The sequence below is a fragment of the Amblyraja radiata genome, chromosome 25 (assembly GCF_010909765.2).
Source record: "Amblyraja radiata isolate CabotCenter1 chromosome 25, sAmbRad1.1.pri, whole genome shotgun sequence".
NCBI classification, from domain to species: Eukaryota; Metazoa; Chordata; class Chondrichthyes; order Rajiformes; family Rajidae; genus Amblyraja; species Amblyraja radiata.
The window spans coordinates 15,571,026-15,595,973 of NC_045980.1; the positions used below are offsets into that span (position 1 = coordinate 15,571,026).

General features: G+C 43.2%; 1 protein-coding gene across 3 annotated transcripts in view; it reads right to left on the minus strand.

Moving 5' to 3' along the window:
• Positions 1 to 24,948, minus strand: part of setd1b (SET domain containing 1B, histone lysine methyltransferase) — a 111,657-nt gene that overhangs the window by 85,805 nt on the left and 904 nt on the right. For all 3 annotated transcript variants that reach the window (XM_033043236.1, XM_033043237.1, XM_033043238.1), the window contains 5 exons: positions 24,656 to 24,810; positions 24,364 to 24,462; positions 23,892 to 24,162; positions 23,232 to 23,353; positions 13,970 to 15,181 (listed from right to left, as the gene is read on the minus strand). In XM_033043236.1, coding sequence (XP_032899127.1) covers positions 13,970 to 15,181; positions 23,232 to 23,353; positions 23,892 to 24,162; positions 24,364 to 24,462; positions 24,656 to 24,810 — 1,859 coding nt within the window. The remainder of the gene's footprint in view (positions 1 to 13,969; positions 15,182 to 23,231; positions 23,354 to 23,891; positions 24,163 to 24,363; positions 24,463 to 24,655; positions 24,811 to 24,948) is intronic.

The following is a 24,948-nucleotide window of genomic DNA, read 5'->3' on the forward strand; positions in this document are numbered from 1 at the left end:
CCTCTGTAAAATTTCCCCCAGTGTGTAAGGAGTGGACGAGAAGATAGGATAACACAGAACTAGTGTGAAAGGGTGATCGATGGTTTGCGTGGACTCGGTAGGCCTGTTACCATGCTGTATCTTTCAATCAATTATTAAATATTGTATCAAAGATTTTACCATCCTATTTGCTCGGCCTTTAATAATCTACAAATGTTGCACAACTTAAATGATCAGAATCCAACTGTTGCACGTTTTAATGTTAAAAATACGACTATGTTAATATTGTTCTTGCAGATATTAACTTTGATTAATTATTAAAATATACAGAAGCTTTAAAAACCTTTCATGTCAAGGCTAGTCTTCATCGTTTTCAAATCTACCAATTTGAATCTTATGTCATGTTAAAATGCAAACAACGTTCAAATAAGTGCAGAGCAAGTTTTTATTTACACACTGAGAGTGCTGGGTGCCTGGAGCCTGCTGTCAGGGTGGCGATGAAGGCAGATCCAATAGTGGTATTTAACAGACTTTTAGATAGACATATAGATATACAGGGAATGGAGGGATATGGATCATGTGCAGGTGGATGAGATTAGTTTAAATTTACATCATGTTCAGTACAGACATTGTGGGCTGAAGGCCCTGTTCATCTGCTGCATTGTTCCACGTTTTAAAATCTCTGGCATTTAAGGAAACATAACAAATACAATTAAATCCTCAGATCTGCCAACAGAGGAAATTTACAGTTGCTTGGGGAAATCTAATTGCTTAAGTTGAAAAAGCAGATTGTTCTGTAATCATCAGGTCAACCTCATTTAACAGGTTATTAAGTCTCCACTGACAGGTCCATATGTCAGACCATCGTTATCATGAAACCAAGATAAATGTCAACTACATTTGGATACAGATGCAAAAACAGATGCCACAGGTCGATGAAAAATGAATTGGTCAAGAAAGATTTTGCTGTGAGTTTTAAAAGAGAGAGAAAACAAAAAGCACCTAGTTGAGCCAGCCCAGCACAGCAGGTATTAGCTTCTCCTGTGGGATAACTTTGCCCGAATGCACATGGAATGAGGGCTTTTCCCACCCACCAAAAGCCCCTCTCGCTTGCCTACGAGAACAGATCTGTGGTCATTCATTGTTCTATTTAAGGCAATAACATCAGGGAATTTGGGTAATTTTCAACTGTAAAACAATTTGCATACAGACGTATTTTTTTCTTTCACTAGTACACTTTCACTTTCACTCAGTCCCTATCTTCACTAGGGGCGCTGCACTGGCAGCAGCCTCTACCTACAGCCTGTCTGTTATTTCTATCTTTTTTTAAATTTTCAGTTAGTCTAAAGTCTGTTTTAGGGGGAAACTTTTACTTTTCTATGTGGGGGAGGGAGGCAGAGTAAGGGGGAAACCGTTTTCCAGTCTCTTCCTGGCGGGGACGCGACTATTTCTCCGAGTCGCGTCCTCACCCCCCACCTCGCGGCCTACCAGCTGGATCGGAGCGGCCTTTCCTGCCGGGGACCGGGAACCGGACCAGGGCTGCTACAGCGGCGGCGCAGCGCTGGAGTCAACGCGGAGCGGGCGATGCCTACCTGGGTCGCCGTTTGGAGCTCAGAAGCGTTGAGCCGTTGCTCCAACATCGTGGAGCTCTGGTGCGGAGAGCTTCCAACGCGGGCGGCGCTGAACAACATCGTGGAGTCCTGGGGCGCCTTGCAGAGGGTCTCCAGCAGCAGTCTCCCCCCGGCGCGGCCTGCGGACTTTGGAAGCCGCCGACTCCGGTAGGAGGGGGCCGACTCTGGTGTCCACGCCGCTGAGGACGTCCTGCAGCCCCGACGTCGGACTTACAACACCCCGGCGAGCGGTCCTGAACATCGGGCCGCCCGTAGCGGCAACTGCGGAGGGCTTGGGGAGGCCCTGACCACGAGGAACAGTGGAGGAAGAGACTGACTTTGGTGCCTTCCCACACAGTGGGAAACTCTGATTCTGCTGTGTGGGGATGTTTTATGTCAAACTCTATAGTGTGTTGTGTCCCTTATTTTTATTGTATGGCTGTATGGGAATTTCATTTCACTGTGCCATCTGGCACATGTGATGAATAAATCTATCTTGTATCTATCTTGTATCTTGTAAGTTGACCAGGCAAATCAATTTACGATCATAGTTCATACACCTTTATGCCGGATTCGATTGGCTAGGACAAGAAAATAATGTCTTGAAAATATATGTGACAGTGAAATCAATTTTATGTACATCGCAGGTCATAATCTCGTAATGGAAAGTGGCGTGTCTTAAAGCAGTCTTTTTTAATCAATAAGAAGGTCTTCTGAATCATAGGACAACTATCATCCCAAAGCCCAAGAAAAGCACAGCACCATGTCTTATTTGCCACCATAGTGGCTCTGACATAGCACTTCATGAAGTGCTTCGAGAGACTGGTGATGGCGCACATTAACTCCAGCCTCCCACACAACATTGTTCTACTGCAGTTGTCCTACCCTCAAAACCTGGCAGATGCCTCATCCCTGCCCCGACGCTCATCCCTAGAACTGTTACATAACAAGGCCATATGTATATAGAGTGGAATAACTATTACTAAAGCACTTACATCGGACGGAAAGAAAGAAATTCATTCCACAAAGCAAAGGAAATTTACATTTTTGGGTTAGAGAGAAAAAATATAGTAGAGGCACAGGTGGCTGCAGATGCTGGAATCCTGAGCAAAAAACAAAGTGGTGCAGGAACCCAGCTGGTCATGCAGCATCTAGGAAGGCAATACAATAGACGTGGACGCTTAGAGTAAGGACCTTTCTTCGACCTCAAGACGTCTGAAGTTTGAAGTGTCCCTGCCCAAAATGTCACCCGTTCATTCACTCCCCGAATGCCATCTGACCTGCTAAGTTCTTCTAGTACTTTTGTGTTTTTAAATAAAATTCGACCTTCCTATCACGAGCTACGTGTTAGGGGTTTAATAAGAGATGAATGTGGAATGCAAGTTTTAGCACGTTACTGCGGATTCAACCAGGGTTGCATAATAACAAGAAAGCATGCATACTTGCAACATAGTTCTGCAAAATTTGAGAAGTGAGAAGGCAAGTGTAGAAGGCAAGAACGATCTTATTTACATTATTTTCAGTTTTATCCCTACAGCTACCAATTTTATTTGAATAAAGATAATAACAAATTCTGAAAACGTTTGCAAGAAGTCAGCTAACTTGTTACGTCTCCATCAACAAGATTTGCAAAGCAAATTCTATACGAGGATGATCTCTCTGCATAAGTCTGTGACACTGAAGGATCTATTCATATGGAAAACTATTTACATCAAACTCCACACATAGAATAAGACCATAATTCAGAAAGACTTAGACGTGGTAAAAAAATTCAAGAATGGAATATCAAAATAAAGAAGGTACACAAAAAAGCTGGAGAAACTCAGCGGGTGCAGCAGCATCTATGGAGCGAAGGAAATAGGCAACGTTTCGGGCCGAAACCCTTCTTCAGACTGATTGGGGGTGGGGGTGGGGGGGGGCGGGGACAAGAAAGGAAAAAGGAGGAGCCCGAAGGCTGGGAGGAGACAGCAGGGGGACTCAGGAAGGGGAGGAGATAGCAAGGACTAACAAAATTGGGAGAATTCGATGTTCATGCCCCCAGGATGCAGACTCCCCAAGCGGAATATGATGCAGACTCCCCATGCTGTTCCTCCAATTTCCGGTGCTGCTCGCTGTGGCCATGGAGGAGACCCAGGACAGAGAGGTCGGAGACGGAGTGGGAGGGGGAGTTGAAGTGCTGAGCCACCGGGAGGTCAGCTTGGTTATTGCGGACCGAGCGGAGGTGTTCGGCGAAACGATCGCCCAACCTCCGCTTGGTCTCACCGATATAGATCTGCTGACATCTAGAGCAGCGGATGCAATAGATGAGGTTGGAGGAGATGCAGGTAAACCTCTGTCGCACCTGGAACGACTGCTTGGGTCCTTGAACGGAGTCGAGGGGGGAGGTAAAGGGACAAGTGTTGCATCTCTTGCGGTTGCCCGGGGAGGGGGTGGTACGAGAGGGAAGGGAAGAATTGACAAGGGAGTTATGGAGGGAGCGGTCTTTGCGGAAGGCAGATATGGGGGGAGATGGGAAGATGTGGCGAGTGGTGGGGTCACGTTGGAGGTGGCGAAACTGACGGAGGATTACTTTTTGTATGTGACGGCTGGTGGGGTGAAAGGTGAGGACTAGGGGGACTCTGCCCTTGCTGCGAGTGGGGGGGGATGGGGAGAGAGAGCAGTGTTGCGGGGTATGGAAGAGATCCTGGTGCGAGCCTCATCTATGGTGGAGGAGGGGAACCCCCGTTCCCTGAATAATGAGGACATTTCAGATGTCCTGGTGTGGAACGCCTCATCCGTGGAGCAGATGCGGCGTAGACGGAGGAATTGGGAGTAGGGGATGGAGTCCTTACAGGAAGCTGGGTGGGAAGAAGTGTAGCCATGGGAGTCAGTGGGTTTATAGTGGATGTCGGTCAGAAGTCTATCACCTGCAATGGAGATAGTGAGGTCAAGGAATGGTAGGGAAATGTCGGAAATGGTCCAGGTGTATTTGAGTGCCGGATGGAAGTTAGTGGTGAAGTGGATGAAGTCAGTCAGTTGTGTGCCGGTGCAGGAGGTGGCACCAAAGCAGTCGTCGATGTAGCGGAGGTAGAGGTCGGGATGGGGCCCTGGTACGTATTGAACAAGGATTGCTCGACGTAACCGACAAATAGGCAGGCATAGCTGGGGCCCATGCGTGTGCCCATAGCTACGCCTTGTATTTGGAGGAAATGGGAGGAGTCGAACGTGAAGTTATTGAGGGTAAGGACCAGCTCCGCTAGGCGGAGGAGAGTGTCAGTGGCTGGGTATAGGTTGCTTCTCTGGTCGAGGAAGAACCGGAGGGCTTTGAGACCATCCTGGTGGGGGATGGAGGTGTAGAGTGACTGGACGTCCATGGTGAAGATGAGGGGGTGAGGGCCTAGAGAATGGAATGCGCGGAGACGACGGAGAGTGTCTGAGGTGTCTTGGACATAGGTAGGGAGGGATTTAACCAAGGGGGATAGGATGGAGTCAAGGTATTTGGAAATGAGTTCGGTGGGGCACGAACAGGCAGACACAATGGGTCTTCCGGGACAGTCAGGTTTGTGGATTTTGGGGAGAAGGTAAAATCGGGCCGTGCGGGGCTTTGGAACGATGAGGTTGGAGGCTCGGTCGGGTAGGGCATTGGAGTTGATGAAGTCGGTGATCAAAATAAAGATACTGAGTTGGCAACCAAATCCAGGGGGGCGGAAAGAAAGGACAATTTAAGATTTTGAAAGCACAAGGAGAGATTTAAATTGTCAGCAGAGTGACAGTGCAGACAGCTGGAATGTTTAAACAGCTATCGGGGATGGATTTAAAAAAAAGAAAACACATTTATCTTATATTAAAATACTTGCTCAGTTAGGAGGAAAACTAACACAATTTTGTAGAGGCCATAGAAATATTTGGAACACAGAAATAAAACATTTTGAAATTCACGTTTCGATGTTTCAGGAAAAGACAATGTGACAAGAGTGGAGAAAGCGGCTTTATTTTACTTGAGTTTAGAGATAAAGCACGGAAACAGACCCTTCGGCCCATCGATCCCCGTACACTAGCACTATCCTACATACCACGGACAATTTGCAATTTTACCGAAGATGAACATATGAACCTCTATGTCTTTGGAGTGGGGGAGGAAAGTGGAGCACATGGAGAAAGTGGAGCGCCCGGAGAAAACCCACACGGTCACGGGGAGAACGTGCAAACTCTGTACATACAGCACTTGCAGTCAGGTGCTATCGCAGGCCTCCGACGCTGTAAGGCAGCAACTCCACCGCTGTTATTTGTATGGCTGTATGGTAATTCAAATCTCACTGTACCAATTGGTGCATGTGACAATAAATGTGACTTGACTTGAACGTGTCACAGTCTGCCTCTGCGGGCGAATTTTTGGGTGAACTAAAGTCAACGCAGCCATTAAAAAATGCATCAGGACAAGAGTAAGAATTTCAGCGAAATGTGAGAGAAAAGGATGCAGGCACAAAACAGTAGAAGCAGACAAAATAAGCTTTTTCTCAGCAGACTTGACTGATTGTGTAATTTACATGTATTACCAGTAATTCTTTATTTTCAAGGTCACTTCATTGGACTGTATACCAATCTTTCAAGGATTTCTAACTGAAATTATCTCACAAAAAAATAATTCATTGGAAATTGGCGGTCTGGAGAGGCAAAGTAGGATTAGTGCAAGTGGATGTTTGATGGTCAGTGTGAATGTGTTGCGTCAAATAGCCCGTTTCCAGGTCTATTCATTAGATGCATTTTTAAAACTCAAAATATACAATTTTGGAACAGTAATTTTTATATCTATGTGTGTATTTGAAATCCACCTTAAATTGACTATGATAGGATGAGAAAGTGGAACAGCATAGAACTAGTGTGGACTCGGTGGGCATGCACTCGATGGGCTGAAGGGCCCGTTTCCATGCTGCAACTTTAAACTACTACTGTGAAACACACAAAATGTTGTTGCAGAAGAAATGTGTTCTCAAAAAGAAAAACATACTAGAATCACAGTACAATCTCAAACTACTAATGAGAAAAAAAAACTTATTAGCAGTAATGAACGGTAATAAATATACTGAAGGGTTATCAAGAACACAGTGCATATTTCAAAGTGTGATATTTAAAAGGCTCCACTGAACACAAGCAACTGCATTGTATTTACTTATGTTTAACAGGGGATATTTAAATGTGTTTTGGCATTCATTCCAGAGGAGACTCACAGGAAGACTACAAGCTGTAGCCAAGGAAGGAAGAGATATTCTTTCCATATTATATTTTGAACAGATAGCAGTCTTTACCCATGTGTATATATTTTAAAAATACACAAGGTAAAAGAGAAACGACTCTCGTCAGCTGCGGCCTCTGCAGTCCGTCTGCGTTTTTATTATTTTATGTCTATGTTTTTATGTAGTTTTTGTTATTTTTGTTGGGGTATGTGTGTGGGGGGGTGGGGTGGTGTGGGGGGGTTGGGGGTAACTTTTAAATCTCTCCCTGCACGGGAGACCCGACCTTTTCTTTGTCGGGTCTCCGTTGTCGTTGGGGCTGCAATGAGGAGCGGCCTCCAACAGGAAGACCGGGGGCTCTGGTGCCGACTACTCACCTCACCGTCGCGGAGCTGGCCAAGTCCAGAGCGGGTGGAGCTGTGGTGGACGCTGCTGCGACCCGACCCCCGGAGATTCGGTGGCTGCAACTGCGGGTTTGGCGGACGGTAACACCGGGAGCCCGCGGGTCCCTGGAGGGAGACCGCTTTTCGGGGCTTTCGCAGCGGCGACTTCTCCCGCCCGAGTTGCGGGGTTGAAGAGCACCTGGATCGGGGCCTTACAGCACCGCCCCGCGCGGCTTGGAATGGCTGCGGGCTGCGAGCGCACGCCGGGGGCTCTAACAACAAGACCCGGTGCGCGACCTTGCATCACCCGGCGTGGCTTAATGGCCACGGGACAATTCGCCATCGCCCGCCGGGGGCTTTGACTTTGACTCTGACATTGGGGGGGGAGAGTGCAGTGGAGAGAGAAGTTTTTTTGGCCTTCCATCACAGCAATGTGATGGATGTTTATGTAAATTATGTTGTGTCTTGGGTCTATTTGTTTGTAATGTATGGCTGCAGAAACGGCATTTCGTTTGGACCTCAAGGGGTCCAAATGACAATAAATTGTATTGTATTGTATTGTATGAGTTTAATATTAAACAAGGAACTGCAGATGCTAGTTTACAAAAAGAGAAAGGCAGTGGAGTATTACTCAGCAGGTCAGGCAGCTTCTTTAGAGAACATAAATAGTATCCTGACCTGAAATGTCGTCTATCTATGTCCTCCAGGATTGCTGTCTGATGTGCTGGTTTACTCCAGTACTTTGTGTCTTTATTTGGGTTAAATATTATGTGATTTTAAAAAATGGTATGGATTGATAACCATAATATCCTTCCAGTTGATCTTCAAAGTTAGCAAGTCAGACAGTGCGGGATGCGCAAAATGCCTGGGAATTGCAGTGTATCCTTCATTGGTGCGCTAACAGGTGCAAGTGTATTCAATTGGGCAGCACATGAAAAAGGGTTTAAACCATTAGCAAAACAATAGAGGAGGTTAATAGAAATTCTTAGTGATTTTCCAATCAGATTCCCGTTTGTTGCACACTTCCCAATGACAGTTGCCAGCAGGAGTCCAGGAGACAGGGAAGGTTGTCAGAGCAGTGAAGAACATCTCTTCATGGCTGCCATGAAACAGCTGCAGGACAGGCTGCCATGATGGCGAGGGAAAATATTTATAGTCGGGATGCTATTTATGGGGGAGAATGTGTGAGGTGAAAACATGCATCTTCAGTGGGCTTGGTCAAAGTACACCCCAACCAACGTATTGCTAAGAAGCTGCCACGTTGGGTCCAGTGCCACTGCCAGGCACGGACCATCATGCTGATTGAGTTCACACCAGGTATCCGAGAGTTTACAGTTTAAACATACAGCATGGAAACAGGCCCTTCGGCCCACCGAGTCCGCGTCGACCATCAATCACCTGTCCACACTAGTTCTATACTATCCAACTTTCTCATCCACTCTCTCCACATGAGGGACAATTTCACATTAACCTACAAACCCGCACGCCTTTTGATGTGGAAGGAATCACACGTGTGAAGGGAGAACTTGCAATCACCACGCAAGTCAGCACCCGATGCTAGGATCGAACCAGGGTCTCGAACACTGTGAGGCAGCAGCTCTAACCAGCTGTGCCACGAATTGTGCAATGATACAAGAGATATGGTATTAAATTCTAAACTGCCTCTGACAAATGCAGACTGGAGTCACTGATCTATACAACAGGGACTGTATAAGTCAAGTCTCTCAGCCAATCTGCTGCAGAGCTTACTCTTTGTTTTTTCAAGATATAATCGCAGGCCACAGGTTATTCCTTCACAGGCAGAAATTAGATGTTAAAATACAGAAATCAGAGCTGCCCACCAGATTACATCACCAAACATGTCCGTGTTAAGAAAAAGGGAAAGCGGGGATCACGCTTGGACCACTAATCAATCCAGATATAATGTATAATACAGATTTTTGCATTATTTGGTCCAGTTTCTTGACATTTAATAATGCAGCATCAGTGACACTACACAGTCAGATTAAAATAAATTATCTACGTATTTTAGGTTACTCAATGAGAGTCTGGAATCTGAAGGATTGTTTTCTGTCCATTCTGAATTGTGTTGCTATATTTTCCAGACAGGACAAATCACGACTATTCAACCTCAATATGACGACTGGAAATGCTAATGGTAGTTTAGTTTAGTCTAGTTTAATTTATTGTCATGTGTACAGTGACAAGCTTTTGTTGCGTGCTAACCAGTCAGTCGAAAGATTACACATTACAATTAAGCCATCTACAGTGTACAGATACATAAAACAAGGGAATAACATTTAGTGCAAAATAAAGTCCAGTAAAGTCTGATTAAAGATAGTCCGAGGGTCTTCAATGAGGTAGATGGTAGCTCACGTTGCACTCTAGTTGTTGATAGGATGGTTCTATTGCCTGATTACAGCTGGGGGGAAAATTGTCCCCGAATTTGGAGGTATGTGTTTACACACTTCTGTACCTCTTGCCTGATGGGTGAGGGAGAAGAGGGGGTGACCAGGGTGAGAATCATCCTTGATTAAGCTGGTGGCCTTGCCGAGGCAGCGTGAAGTGTAGATGAAGTCAATGGAAGAGAAGTTGGTTTGTGTGGTCGAGGCTGCGTCCACAATTATTCAAATGATTGATGTATCCTTGCTACTCAATGCTCCTGTGTGACTCAAGAAATGGTCCATTGTTGGCTGTGGAAGTCTTGCTAGTTTACCGTTTGTACCCCTTCGTTATCACATCTTCCACAGTCAACAATGGATCATTGTGGGCTCTACCTTTCTTGAGTCATCGGTGCTAGCTCCGATTTGTTCTGTACCATTTCATGCCTCTAGTTTCCCTCTTCCCTGACTCTCAGTCTGAGGAAAGGTCTTGAACCAAAACGTCACCTATTCCTTTCCTCCAGAGATGCTGCCTGACCCACTGAGTTACTCCAGCCTCCATTATCTTAGGAGTAACCGTGTTTAGGAAGGAACTGCAGATGCTGGTTTATACCGAAGATCCGCTGAGTTACTCCAGCATTTTGTTTCTATCTTCAGAGGAAAGGTGTTTATTGCTCCTGAGGGAATACTTAATCCTGCAATTACCTTCAGTCTACAGAATAATCTCACCGGCGACCAACTGTGTGCCTCGACCCACAAACTACCTACATCTGATTTTGAGTTTGGTCGTCTGGGGCAACACAGTGGTGTAGCGCCAGAGACCCAGGTTCAATCTTGACTATGGGTGCTGTCTTTATGGAGTTTGTATGTTCCCTCTGTGACCGCGTGGGGTTTTCCGGGTGCTCCGGTTTCCTCCCACAATCCAGTCATGCTAGCTTGTAGATTAATTGGCTGCCAATACCAATTAGAAAATCCAAATTATTTTTCCCCTTCCCTCAAGCTCAAGAAAGTGCAGCATTCCCTGCTGCAAATGACCTAGAAACATAGAAAATAGGTGCAGGAGTAGGCCATTCGGCCCTTCGAGCCAGCACTGCCATTCAATATGATCATGGCTGATTATCCAAAATCAGCACCCCATTCCTTTTTTCTCCCTATATCCCTTGATTCCATTAGCCCTAAGAGCTATATCCAGCTCTCTCTTGAAAACATCCCGTGAATTGGCCTCCACTGTCTTCTGTGGCAGAGAATTCCACAGATTCCCAACTCTCTGGGTGAAAAGGTTAGAATTCTAAGTCCTAAATGGCCTACCCCTCAACATCTTTTTCATGTCTGACATGTTTCTATGCGTTTCCTGGCTCAAATGATACACTATATCTCCTCCCCCCACACTACCACCCTCCCTTCATGTAATTAGTCAATAAACTCAACACTGACAGCACCAGGGGTCAGGATTGAACCCGCGTCTCTGGTGCTGTAAGGAAGCAGCTCTACCAGCTGCACCATTATGTTGTATGTTGTGTTCATTCTATGTCATGACTAAGGTCAATCATCAGCACCGACCAGGACCTGGCATAAAAACTATGCCTCCGCCCTGTAACCCATCGTGGATAAAACTATTTGAAGAAAAATTAACACATACTTGGTTGACCCGATCATTCATTTTGCCTAACACACCTTCTCCCAAAATGCTTCAAAAAAAAAAGTTCTAATATCCCCAAGCTCAGATGGATGACAGAAGGGAGTAAATCTGAAACAGGATCAGAGTTAGAGAGAGATCAAATTGCCTCATTTCCAATGGGACTTTTCACTCTGAGGAAATGGGGGAGATAGACAATAGACGTTGTTTATCTCCCCATTTCCTCAGTGAAAAGTCCCATTGGAAATGAAGCAAGAGCACTATTTAGGATTGAAATCGGAAAAATCTGATAGTGTTCAACCCAGACTGAATTCCTATAGAAAGGGTTGCAATGAAGATTGTAATACAGGAGCCTTGAAAAAGCTTAGATGGGTTCCCATGTCCTAATGGTGGCAAGGTGGCGCAGCGGTGGAGTTACTGCCTTACAGCACCAGTGACCTGGGTTCGATCCCGACTATGGGTGCTATCTGTATGGAGTCTGTAATGTTCTCCCTGTGACCGCAGGGGCTTTCTCTGGGTGCTCCAGTTTCCTCCCACATTCCAAAGACGAGCATGTTTGTAGGTTAATAAGCTACTGTAAATTGTAACACTATCCCTAGTGTGTAGGATAGAACTAGTATTCTATTGGTCAGCATGGACTTGGAGGGTTGGAGGGCCTGTTCCCACACGGCTAAACTAGATAAATAACAGAAACCCAAAAGAATCTCAACATCAACATCCTCCAAATTAAAACTTAAAGTTATGATTCAAGTTTAACTTATTTGTTGCAGTTACTGACTTCCCTACACGTTTCATCATACTGTTCAAGAGTTAAATATTTAAGGAAATCTGACTTGCATTAGGGGAGATTTTAATTACAACAAGGTTTAAAGTGAAGGATCCTGTTGAAGAATTCTTATGGGCCTGTCCCACTGTAAGAGGTAATTCAAGAGTTCTCCCGAATTTCTCCTGATTCGAACTCGGAGAATTACGGTACCTGCCGTTAGCGTTACGAGCCGCTAAGAGACGTCCCGAGCTCCGACGTACCCGCTACGTACATTCTACGTGCTTACCACGAGTTTGATTTTTTTTTTTTTAAACTCAGGAGAGCTCTTGAATTAGCTCGTACAGTGGGACAGGGCCATTAGCAAACAACGTTAATCTCCACTGTAGTCACTCTGCTATGTTATCACGGTTACCCACTGAACAAAACTAAAAGAAACATTCAGAAAATCCTGTTGAAGTTGACCAGAGCCCATTTCAACCTCTTCAGCTCATTGAAACACAAACAGAGTAGGTAAACGAGGATGAAGTGCAGGCTCAATTCACAGCAGAGTAACTGCCTTGCAGCGCAGACACCCGGGTTCAATCCTGACCTCGGGTGCTGGCCGTATGGAGTTTTTGTTCTCCCAGTGACCGCGTGGGTTTTCTCCAGTTACTCCGGTTCCTAACGCAGCTCAAAGACGTGTGTGATTGTAGGTTAATTGGCCACTGTAAATTGCTCCTAATGTTCATGGAGTGGGATAACATAGAACTAGTGTGAACGGGCGATGGACAGTCGACATGGGCCGAAGGGCCTGCGTTCTAGATCTTTCAATCACTCAATTCCACGCCACCCCTTCCATTTCATTGAGTTATGGTGCTGAGACAAGGTGGCTTCTCAAACCATGGTAGGAAACAATGACAATAAAATCAAAGAGAGAAAGTATACTTGGGACCTCTGAAGGATCGTAGAGGAAATACGACAATTGATAAATAAGAAATAGTATCCTCACATTACAGCCATTCATGTTATGGAATCTCACTCTTTCAGAATTTACAAAGCATGATAAATCTGTTGACAATATATATAATGCCCAGAGATCTATAAATCTTTAAGTTTAGCAATTACAACAACTTTGATGCTGTTAAATTTCAACAGTAATATGACTCGGATCAATTTCCAAATGATGCCCTTAGCATGGGGCACCAAGGATAAATTGATATCCATGAGATGTTTTACAAGTGATTGATGATATGAACAATGAAAGAACAACTTAACTTTTCAAGTGTGCCAATTTGGATTATAAATAGTGGAAAGAATGTGTCCAGGTTACTGAGTAGGTTGAAAGAATGGCAAAAATATGGGATATTGAATGAGGAATACAGAATAATTCACATAAAGAATGCCCAGAGAGTGGTGATAGTGGACTGACAGATAGAAGGAAACAAGACTGAAACTTGCAATTAGGTTCCTACTTCTGAAGAAAGACTACAAGGATTTTTACATTAGGAAATAATTTGGAATAGAGCTACAGTATTTGTGGAAAATGAATTATGAAAAACCTGGCACAAAGTGTCAGTGAGAAGTGCCCAAAAGAGTGGAACTAATGGATTAATTCTTGTTAAAAAGGTCAGCACAAACAGAAAGGTTCTGAACACCAGCAAGTTAGTGGAACTCCAGACACATTATGCCCCAGACTGAACTCATTGGAAAGCAATGCCAATGTCTGCTGTATCACATTTAACCAGGATTTCTAGGATTAACAAGTCTTTTCCCTTTTGGCTAAGGCAGCTGCCACTGTAAATCAAAAACACAGACAAGACACCACATTTATAATACTATAAAGCATGGCTACTGCAATATGTTCCATTTGGACCATAAATTGACATCATCAACAAAATTAGGATCAAATTCAAGAATACCTCACAAAAACAACCAGGAATCCAATACTAAATAGCTTGTTCTCTGTTCCGCTGTACAATAGTTCTAACACAATGCAAACTTATGCAGCAAAAGTGGTTTACTTACTTCTTCCAGTGCATCTGGAACAGGCGCAGGTTCAACGGCATCTTTGTTGGGTTCACAGCTCTCTGTTTTAACTGCAGGAGTCCTACTGTCTGACGATGTGGAAAACCTACTCATCTGACTAGACTGGTCAACGGGTGTCATACTGGCCTCCGACATTGACCGTGAGCTTTGGTTCTGTTGAACAGCTTCAAAAACAGGATCCTCGTCGTCGGAGTCAGGAAGAGGAGTCGGACTGACGTCCTCTAGGCCAGTGCTGGATGGCCGCGAGGACGAAGTAGGACCTTGCTGAAGCAAATGAGTGTTTGACCCAGGAAGTGGTAACGGAGAAAGCTGAGAGGAAGAGGAAGATATGGGACTGTGCTCCATTTTGATGTCAATATCCGATTCTTGGTCAAAGAAGGGAAGCTTTGTCCGTTGCTCTTTCAAAAGCATCTCAATACGAGAATCCAAACTGTTGAGTTGAATGGAGCTACCTGCTGATTCAGGTGTTACGGGTTCAGGAGTCACGGCCCTTTCTGGAGATTTGGTCGAGGCAGCAGGAGTTTGATCGTTTGAGACGGTGCTTTCCACAGGAACCGGATCTTCTACTTTTTCCTTGGCGGGCGCAGTGTCCATGTTGGTATTATTGTGCCCGAAGGCATCGGACGGCAACCCAGGTCTCCTGTAATCGTGGTCTCTGGATCCCTGACCATGGTGCTGATCCAAAGTACGGGAAAACACTGGTTGGGCAGAGTGCACGCTCTGGTAGGGAGAAAAGGCTGACTGATAGTTTGTCCCGGACTGGCTGGCTGAAGGGCTGTGAGAGTAGCATCCACTCTCTGAACGAGCTGACTTGTAGGTGTTAACCGGAAGCTCAGCACCTCGATACGTTCCCGTGTTATGCGAGTATTGGTGTCCCAGTCTCCTGAAGGAATCTTGATAATTAGATTCCGGTCTCCTCGACTTGTACCCACATTCTTGCGAGTATGAATAGGCTGGCGTGCTCTGCCGACTGGAATAGCTGGAATCCTGGGAGTAAGGAGTTCCCATCCGTGGGGTCTGTGGCGTGCCTTGGGATGACTGCGGCGTATACTGGCTGTACGAATTCGGTGTGTCTTGGTGACAACTGGAATAAGCAGTATCGTGGGAAAAGGGGGTGCTGCTGTTGGGGGTTAAACACGGTCCCATGGGAAGGAAATTTTCACCAGTTCGAGGCTTCTGGAGATCATTGACCTAGGGCAATGAGGAAACAAATGAATGTTTTGACCTCAACAACTTTCTGAACTAACAACTTAACAAATTCACACATTATGGTGCAATTGAATAAATATGATGAAATTGATTACTCTTTAAAAAAAAAAAAGCTTTAAATTACTTGTACAGGCCCACCACCAATTTTCCGGCACCCTTGGTTTCAGAGCATTGCCATATTATCCGTTTTTCCGGACCAACAGAGGTGGTGGCTGAGATACCGGCCCGTAAAGTCAGCCACGGATGTCGGCTATGGGAACGGATTTGCCAGCTCTGGCTGGGCCAGAGTTCCAGAGCCCCGGCTGCAACCTCCAAATTCAACCCGTTTATCGGCCACAGAGGTCCGATGAGGATGAGGCCAAGATCGGCCGCCTCACGTGGCCTATGTACCACATTTTTAGCAGGACATCTCGGGGTGGAATTTGTCCAGATTAAAGGAGAGGCCAGACCACCAGTTGCCGGAAAATCTGCAGTGGACCTGGACCTATATTAATGTTTTTCTCCCCCAAATAGGCCCATGGTGGAAATCAATTGAATGATTATTCACTTCATTACTTAATAAAGTAGCTAAATCTAAGACATAGAACATTGAAAAGTAGCGTATAAGAACCGGCCCTTCAGCCCACAATGTCCATGTTGAACATGATGCCGAGATAAAGGCTGATCCATATCCCTCCATTCCTTGCATATCCACCTGCCTTCCAAAATCCTCAAACCCACTATGGTATCTGCCTCCTTCACAATCTCTGGCTGTACATTCCAACTTAAAAAGTTCTTCCCACATGTCCTTTAAACTTTGCCCCTCTTGCCATAGCTACAGCCACTCCAAAGGTGGGTCTTAGAAGATGTCCAACAGGTAGCGTTGCCAGAGCTTTTGATCTCCTGTTGCTGGTGGTTTAGAGACCTATAGCTCTTACAAAGAACCTACAAAGAACAGGGCCAATACTGTCAGGCAGAATCAACACCTGTCCTTCCAAAGTGTAATGTGGCAAATCTATTATAACTGGCTTGTCACCTATTTAATGATTTCTGATGAATTAAAAAAAAGAGATTTGTAATTGGTCAGTAAAACAAACCAGGCAACACGTTGATCAACTCAACACCATCTGGCATGGACACATGGTCTTCTTCTGCACCTTAATTTGCTGTGGATTTATGACTTCCCCCAAACTCCCACCAACTAGCCTGGCTACAATAAAAATTAGCACTGCAGGAAATTTGAAATGTGAACTTATGCTCAACTATGGCCAACCATAGAGTATTTGTTTTTAAACTGTTTACACATGAGAAAAATCCACATATAAATCTGCTACGTTTCCAAGTCAACTTCCTAATGAAACTGCCAATAAATAAATTAGATTGATTAAATGAAGTGGCTTAAAAAAATAATTGAAAATGCGAGGTAGGAACCGCGGAAACCCCAAAATCTTAAATGTTTTCTGTTAAATATTTAGTTTTAAATATGAATCAACTGTGAATAAAATCTTCATTACAGATATATTTCTACAAATGTTCTATTTTCATGATTCTTGAAAGTGAAACCAAATCACATTCCTGAGGAAATTCCTGAGATTTAAATCTAATTACCAAACACTACTACTGCACTCGTATGAGAAAGTTTGTAGGAACATTGCTTCAAATGTTCATTCTGTTTCATTTTAATGCTCGTTTCCTTATCTATTAATGGACATTCATAGCAATCAAAGATCCAAACTTATCTACTCAGCTCATTACATTCATTGAAAAATCGATCCAACTCCAAATAGCTGACCTTTTTGCACATAATTACCCAAAGAACAGAGTACAACTTTTCCAAAATATTGAGTCATAGAAACTCTGCTCTTCTACCCACCATGTTTGTGCCAAACACTAAGCACTGATTAATGCAAATCCTATTTGTCCCCCCTTTCTTGCATCCTCAGCAACTCCCCACACTATTATCCAGTGATATCCCCGCAAATTATCCAGCCACCCACCTAAACAAGAGGCAATTTGCAGCACTTAGTTGACCAACCAGGTCCGAGAGGAAACTAGAGCACACAAGGGGAAACCCATGCCGTCACATGCATAATCAACATACTCAGCGCCCAAGTTCATTGACAGTCCAGTTCACTGGAGGTGCGAGGCAGCAGTACTAATCTCTGCCACTGTACCATCCCACAGTTTGATGCCTTATTTATCTTGTCACTAGTGTCAGAAAATTACTCATTATGGCACAGTGGTCCAGCAGTAGAGTTGCTGCCTTACAGCACCAGAGAACCGGGTTCCATCCTGCCTACGGGTACTGTCTGTATGGAGTTTGTACGCTCTCCCTGTGACCACGTGGGTTTTGTCCGGATGCTCCGGTTTCCTCCCATAAAGGCATGCATCTGGCATTGGTAAATCATTCCTAGTGTGTAGGATAGAATTAGTATACAGGTGATTGTTGGTTGGCATGGATTTGGTGGGCCGAAGAGCCTGTATTTTGGCTGTATCTTCAAACACTAAAAAAAAATGTGTCGGTCAGAAATCAATGGTTTTAACTGGAATTTCCCAAAGAGTAACAAATCCACATAGCAGGCATGAAACTGCTTTAATTTATAGACTTAGTTCAGGTTTTTAGATCAGTCATTTCCTTCTTTAGCTTTGCTCCCCTTCCTTCCAATCTACTCTATTTGTAATAACACAGTTCATAATCTCATCCAGGTGAGATCTCTTCCGTGAGTATTTGATCCCGAGAGGCATAGTTTAGTTTAGAGATGCAGCGCGGTAACAGGTCCCTTCGGCCCAGCAAGTCCATGCCGACCAGTGATTACCCCATACACTAGCACAATACTACATTCTAGGGACAATTTACAATTTTACCAAAGCCAATTAACCTACAAACCTGTACGTCTTTGGAATGTGGGAGGAAACTGGAGCACCCGGAGACGGCATGCGACACAGTAGCGCAGCAGTAGAGTTGCAACCTTACAGCGAATGCAGCTCCGGAGACCAAGGTTCAATCCCGACTATGGGCTCTGTCTGTACAGAGTTTGTATGTTCTCCCCGTGACTTGTGTGGGTTTTGTCCAAGATCTTTGGTTTCCTCCCACGCTCCAAAGACGTATAAGTTTGTAGGTTAATTGGCTTGGTAAATGTAAAAATTGTCCTCAGTGGGCATAGGATAGTGTTAATGTGCAGGGATCGCTGGTCAGCTCGGACCCGGTGGGCCGATAGGGCCTGTTTCCATGCTGTATCTCTAAACTAAAGCCAATGCAGTCACAGGGAGAACTTGCAAACTCTGTACACTCAGCACCCATTGTCAGGATCGAACCCAGGTGTCTGGCGCTGTAAAGCAGCAACTCTACTGCTGCGCCACTGTACCACCAAGATTAGCGTTTAATCTTGATCTAGCGAAGTCCATAGCCAAGTACTTTCCAGTATGAAGGGGATACACGGAACTACAGTTGCTGGTTTATAAAAGAAAAAAAGGCACAAAGTGCTGGAGTAATTCAGTGGGTATTATGCAGCATCTCTGGAGAACATACGTGATGTTTCAGGTCAGGACCCCTCTTCAGACTGATCTGACTTTCCTGTATGGGTCTCTGTGAATTCCAGTGTAGGAACTTATTGCCTCTTTAATCCAGGGATAATGTAGGTTTTCACTCCTTCCCCGGAATAAATCAATTTACTTTACACCAGTTAGTTGTGCACAAGATCTACATACAGCAACAATGCCACTGGGAACTTTTCATTACTTAATTAACAAGGAACAACCATAAAACTGGCACTTTATATTGACTGGAAATGCCAAACTACTGTCATTAAAATAGAAATGACATAGAATGCAAAATGCGATTTGTGGTATTAGGTGGAGGGGCGAGGGGGTTGTTTTTGGAGAGTTATTTGTATTGATGTAATTCATTTGCCTGAGGGAAGATGAAAGGATCGCTGTTCAAGGCCATCTTTCAAGGACTCCATTTTACAAATCCAAACAAACCTAGAATTTGCTCGAATTTCAGTAACTATTTCTTCGTGATCACATTTTTCTTAAGATGGTTTAAACATTATTAAATCGTCAATGGCTCTCTCTCACATCAAAAGGCATGGACAAGAAGTTAAGCTTGACATGGGTTTAAAAAAAACTAAACCCGCGATACGAAACTGGAGCACTTAACATTTTAGTGGATATAACTGGAAATAGAAAAAAGATCACAAATTTGACACATAACTTTCGATATTGTTAGTTGGCAATTCCCACAACCATTACGAGAGACAAGACTTCACCAAACAGAATACTTTTTCAACAAACATGGGAAAAACTAATTTAGACCCTAATCATTTTCAGAGACTCCATGATGCACAGAAAAACATCCATGGTTAAGTAATAGTTAACGCTCTGCCTAGAATTAGTAAGTGACAAAACACAAATATAAAAGGGAATTAAGAAATAGGTTATTAGATTCAATTATTGTATCTGTTCTTACTAGTTAAATATTGCAGAATAAAATGTTATGTTATCTCAGTAAAGCCTTTCTTCTTAAAAAATGCAACATTAATAATAAATTATTTCGCATTCATTACAATCTCATGAAATACTGACAGACTCATACAACATGGAAACGGGCTCCTCGGCCCAACATGCCCCATCTATACTTGTCCACCTGCCTGTATTTGGCCCATATCCTTCTACACCAATCCTATCCAAATACCTATCTAAATGTTTCTTAAATGATGCAATAGTACCTGCCTCAACTATCAGCTTGTTCCATACACCCACCACCCTTTGTGTAAAAAAGTTACCCCTCAGGTTCCTATTAAATCTTTCTCCCCTCACCTTAAACCTATGTCCACTGGTTCTCAATTCCCCTACTCTGGGCAAGAGACTCTACGCAGTTTCCCAAACTATTCCTCTCATGATTTTGTACATCTTTATAAGATCGCCCCTCATCCTCCTGTACTCCAATGAATAGGGTTCCTGCCTGCTCAACCTCTCCCTATCGCTCAGACCCTCAAGTCCTGGCAATATCCTTGTAAATCTTTTTTGCACCCTTCTCAACTTGACAACATCTATCCTAGAACATGGTGCCAAAATGAACACAATATTCTAAATGTGGTCTCACTAATGTCTTATATAACTGCAACGTGACCTCACAACTTCAATGCTCAGTACTCTGACTGATGAAGGCAAATTTCTTCTTTAAAGACAAACCTTTTGTTGGCACTGATAAAATACAACAATATATTAATGTGGTCTTAAGATTATGATAGACTGTGCATGTAATGAACAAATGTGTGCTGACCTTTAAAAGTATTTTTCTTTAGAAAAACAGTCTCTCTGAGAACATAAACTATATGCATAAAGAATAATCATGTTTGCCTCAATATCCTTCCAAAGCAGCTTGCAACTGTAAATATGCTACTATGCACACACAATACATATAATTATTTAAAAATGTAATATAATCTTACCCATCAGTGAAATAAAACCTAATGTAATAAGATAGGCTCTGCAGCTATGAAGTTTTACTAAATTCTTATCTTAATCTTAAAACTTTTATCTTTTCTTTTCTGATTTCTCAAAGGCCGACACTCGAACCAAGATGAAACTTCAGAATTACTGACAGGTAAATAAGTAACTCCACCAAGATTATTAGGGGTTTAGCAAAACAAAGAACAGAAACAAACCTACTCTTATGTCACCCTACATCTACACTTCCAAAATAAGTTGTTGGATTAGAAATTAGCAATGGCCAATTTCCCCCTTCCTAGTGCCACACACACGCATGCACACACTCTTAACATCCACAAAATCAAAAAAAATATTGGCACAAGTCCACAAAACTGCAACATACAAAAGTATAAATGCACGATCTAACATTTCATGCTAATTAACCTTCACGAGGTATGTCTGTGCGAGTGTGCAGAATTAAACAAAATCACGAGAGCGAATGGTCTTGAAGTTTTATTCACATTTTCCACATTCAGGCTTAAACTGTTAATGTTATACTTTTAGTTGCAACTGATATTGAACAAGCATAAATGTGAGCAGCCTCAGACCTTAGTAATATTGTTTTCCCCATTATAAAATCTGTGACATGACCCAATAAGAAACATTCCCAATGCCGATACTAAAATGTGTCATTAAATAAAAAGCATGTTGTGCATATTATAGGAGCAGTCTGGTTATTAGGTTCAAGCTAACTCAATTGGAGAGAGTCAGCACAAGATATGTTACAGGTGCTGTACTGCTTATTTTGGAGAGACTGGATAACACCCATTCAATATCTCCAACATTATAACAGCTTGTGAAGCTGCTGTTGATGATGTTCATTTCTCCAGCAGACAAGCTTCACTTTTTTTTTTTTTTTTTTTTAAAAGGTCACATCAATATTTTGCCAGTTTCTTCAGTAACAGCTAACAGAGTGACACCTGGTATTCTCCAACCACAAGCTCCTATTAATTGGCCACATCAGATGAAAGAGCTGCTTGAGGTTCCAAAGTTGGTCCCAGGAAATACCAGAGGCCAAAATGCCACTGACTACTTCCATCACACACTTCCAGGCATCACGTTATAGATATACAGCGGCTCTGAAGTAAAGCAAATTTCCAAACTAACCTTGTGCCAATGACCCATGTATTCCATCTATCTGAGTTAAAGGCTAAGAAAATATTTTAACCATAATCAATTTGGAGCAAGACATCTTATGTCACAAATATTTTGTTTAATAATTTTTTTTTTTCATGTATTAATACTTTCCCATTAACTATGAACAAAATCCAGTTTGAAGAGTATTGCTACCTCAGAAACTTAACTCAAAACAATTTGATGCTAATTATGCATTAAAGCTTTAATGGTCAAATTAGATGTGTACAAAAGTTAACTAGATTATTTAAGAAAAGCAGGGGAAAAATGTTTAAAATAAATTTGGAAATTCCCTGTGATACAGTAATTGTGCAGGATATCAGTAACACAGTTAGTTACCTCAATGTCACTTTTAAAATAACACGATGGTCTGGATAGCTGTATATCAATAATGTCCATTTTAAAAAATGCATTACCAGGTACAGTACTGTCAAAGTAGAAAATTAAAAGAAACCTTGATAGCAGGTACTATCACAACGTTTAAGAAACATTTAGACAGGTACATAGATATGGTAGGTTCAGAGGGATATCGTAAAATCCTAGTGATAGGAGCAGATTTAGGCCATTCGGCCCATCAGGTTTACTCCACCATTCAATCATGATTGATCTATCTCTCCCTCCTCACCCCATTCTCCTGCCTTCTTCCCATAACCTCTGACCATACTAATCAAGAATCTATCTATCTGCCTTAAATATATCCACTAACCTGGTCTCCGACTAAAGATATTCCTCCTCATCTCCTTCCTAAAAGAAACCTACCCCCCCCCCCCCCCCACACATCAGTCTGAAGAAGGGTCCCGCACATGAATACAGTGGGCAACATTGTGTGCATATCCTTCTGTGCACACATTTCTATCAATGGACCCCCCCACAACATTTTAACATGCATGTCAAGAGTTTGATTTAAAAATAATAAACACCTCAAAATGATTGTTAATAATTCTTACCATGTATCAATAACTTTATATTCAGCACCTTATTCTGAACAAACAGAATCTGACAATGTCCCATTTTAAAGGAAAAATTTGAAAATTATTTAACTAAATTCCCATGTTATAAATCATTAATTCTTTCAGACCCATTTTATATCTATCAAAACGTAGGGATCAAGCAGAAAGTCCCGTTCCTAATTGTCAATCTCTGCCCCAATAAAGAATTTGAAACGTCTATCAACTAAACAGTGCTAAGATTCACATCAGAGTTGGCACTAAATGTAACTCTAAATATTCTCGCATGCGTTGGTGAGAATCATTGAGACGCTCGCATTGAAAACACGATTCTCTGCCTTCCTCCACCCGGTCTAAACGATTGCATTAATGTGACATTAAATGGCACAGTTGGGGTCACAGCAACACATTTCCTCGCACCATTTGTCAAGCGGCAGTATATATTTAGCTACAAACTTGTTTTTAAAAAAAGTCCATACCTGTCCAAACTCACTGTTTATTATGGGAGACGAGTCAGAAAAGGCATCGGAACCGACAGGAAGTGTCTGCGGGGTGAAATGACCGCTGACCAGTAACTCGTAGTACCTCATCCGATGTTCACCTAGAGAACGGCAGCATGGTGATCACTACATCACTACCGACCCTTCAGTGAAAAAACAGGCTTAAATCTCGACATTACTGCGCTGCTCGCCGACTAAACACACGCGACACCCCTCCGTACTAAAACAAAACAAGCGACACCCCTCAGTCTTGAATCAACATATTGATCTTAATTTTACGAGACTGCTGCATTTATTTTTTAAATAATCGTCTCGACTTTATAATAAAACGTGTCGCGAATCATATCAAATCAAAGCAGCGCGATTCAAAATAAAACCATCGGTCATTCATTCATGTATCAATCTAACAGGTTACCCGAAACACACAGGATGGGAGGATTTTACAAATTGCAGCAGTCCCAGTGTCTGTTTCCTAGCAACATTAAACAACTTGCATTTGTGTGTACACGTGACTTGCAAACGCCGTTAAAATGAGTCAATATTACATATTTACATGACAGTCTCGGTGATAAAATGAGCATGACCTTAGTGACACCCAATCGGTTAGAACTCAAGAAAATAAAAGTAACTTTCTTGCACCTTTGGTATCGAGTTCCACATGGATGATGTTTCCCATTACGGAAGTGCTGTTAAGGTGCTGGACTGTATCTTTGGCTCCCTTCACTGTCGCGAACAACACTTTCGCGATTCCCAGATGCTTTTTATTCTTGGGGTTGTAGAGTATTTCCACCTCTTCCACCTCGCCATACTTCTTGCACATGTCTAAGAGAAATCCCTCTCGAATGTTGTCGTTCAGCTTTGCAAACGTTACCTGCTTCGGGGGTACGGGTCCTACGTAATTATCGTCGATCTGTCGGCACCAGGGACACATTTAATCAAATGCATTCTCTATCTCTCATCAAAAATATATTTTTTATTGGACGTTTTAATATTTATTTGCCTCTGCTCTGGAATTACAAGGTAAAACGTTAGAGTAGCACGCAATTGACTTAAAATAATGCTCAAGTCGTGAAGGGGGAGGGGACCGCATCCTTGATTTTCATGAACTTACTTTAAATTTTGGAACAGGCAATTCAATGTCTTGGCTTTTGGTCCACATGCGTCCAAGGCGAGGGTCTCTGACGATATCAACCGGCGGAACACCGGGATTCTGTAACGTGAACGGGGCGGGGAAAAAGTTGTGAAGAACGTGTAGCAAACTGAAGATGTATCAGTTTAAGAGCACCTGACAGGACAAACCACAATGTAACTTTACTCGCTTGCAACATTGTTAACAATGGCAGCATCCATCAACGAGAGACACAGAGAGAGAGAGGGCACACAAGTGCTACAGGGATACTCACGGGGAGACTGAAATGTTGTCCATGATAGCGGTAGAGTTTGTGCTGTCCCTTCTTCAGCGCCGGGTCAATAATCAACTTGTAACTTCGCCAATGGTGACTTTTCTTCTCTGCTGAACTCCCTCCTGCGGGGCTGTGCTCCATCCCATTGATCAAACCTGCAAATGGCAATTAGAAAAAACACACAAGATTGCAAAATGCCCCGGTGCTGCAGAATATTTATTTTTACTTGGCTTTCCACCGAATACGTTGCACATTAAAAGGGGAGTGGAGGGGAGGGAGGTAAGGAGAGGAAT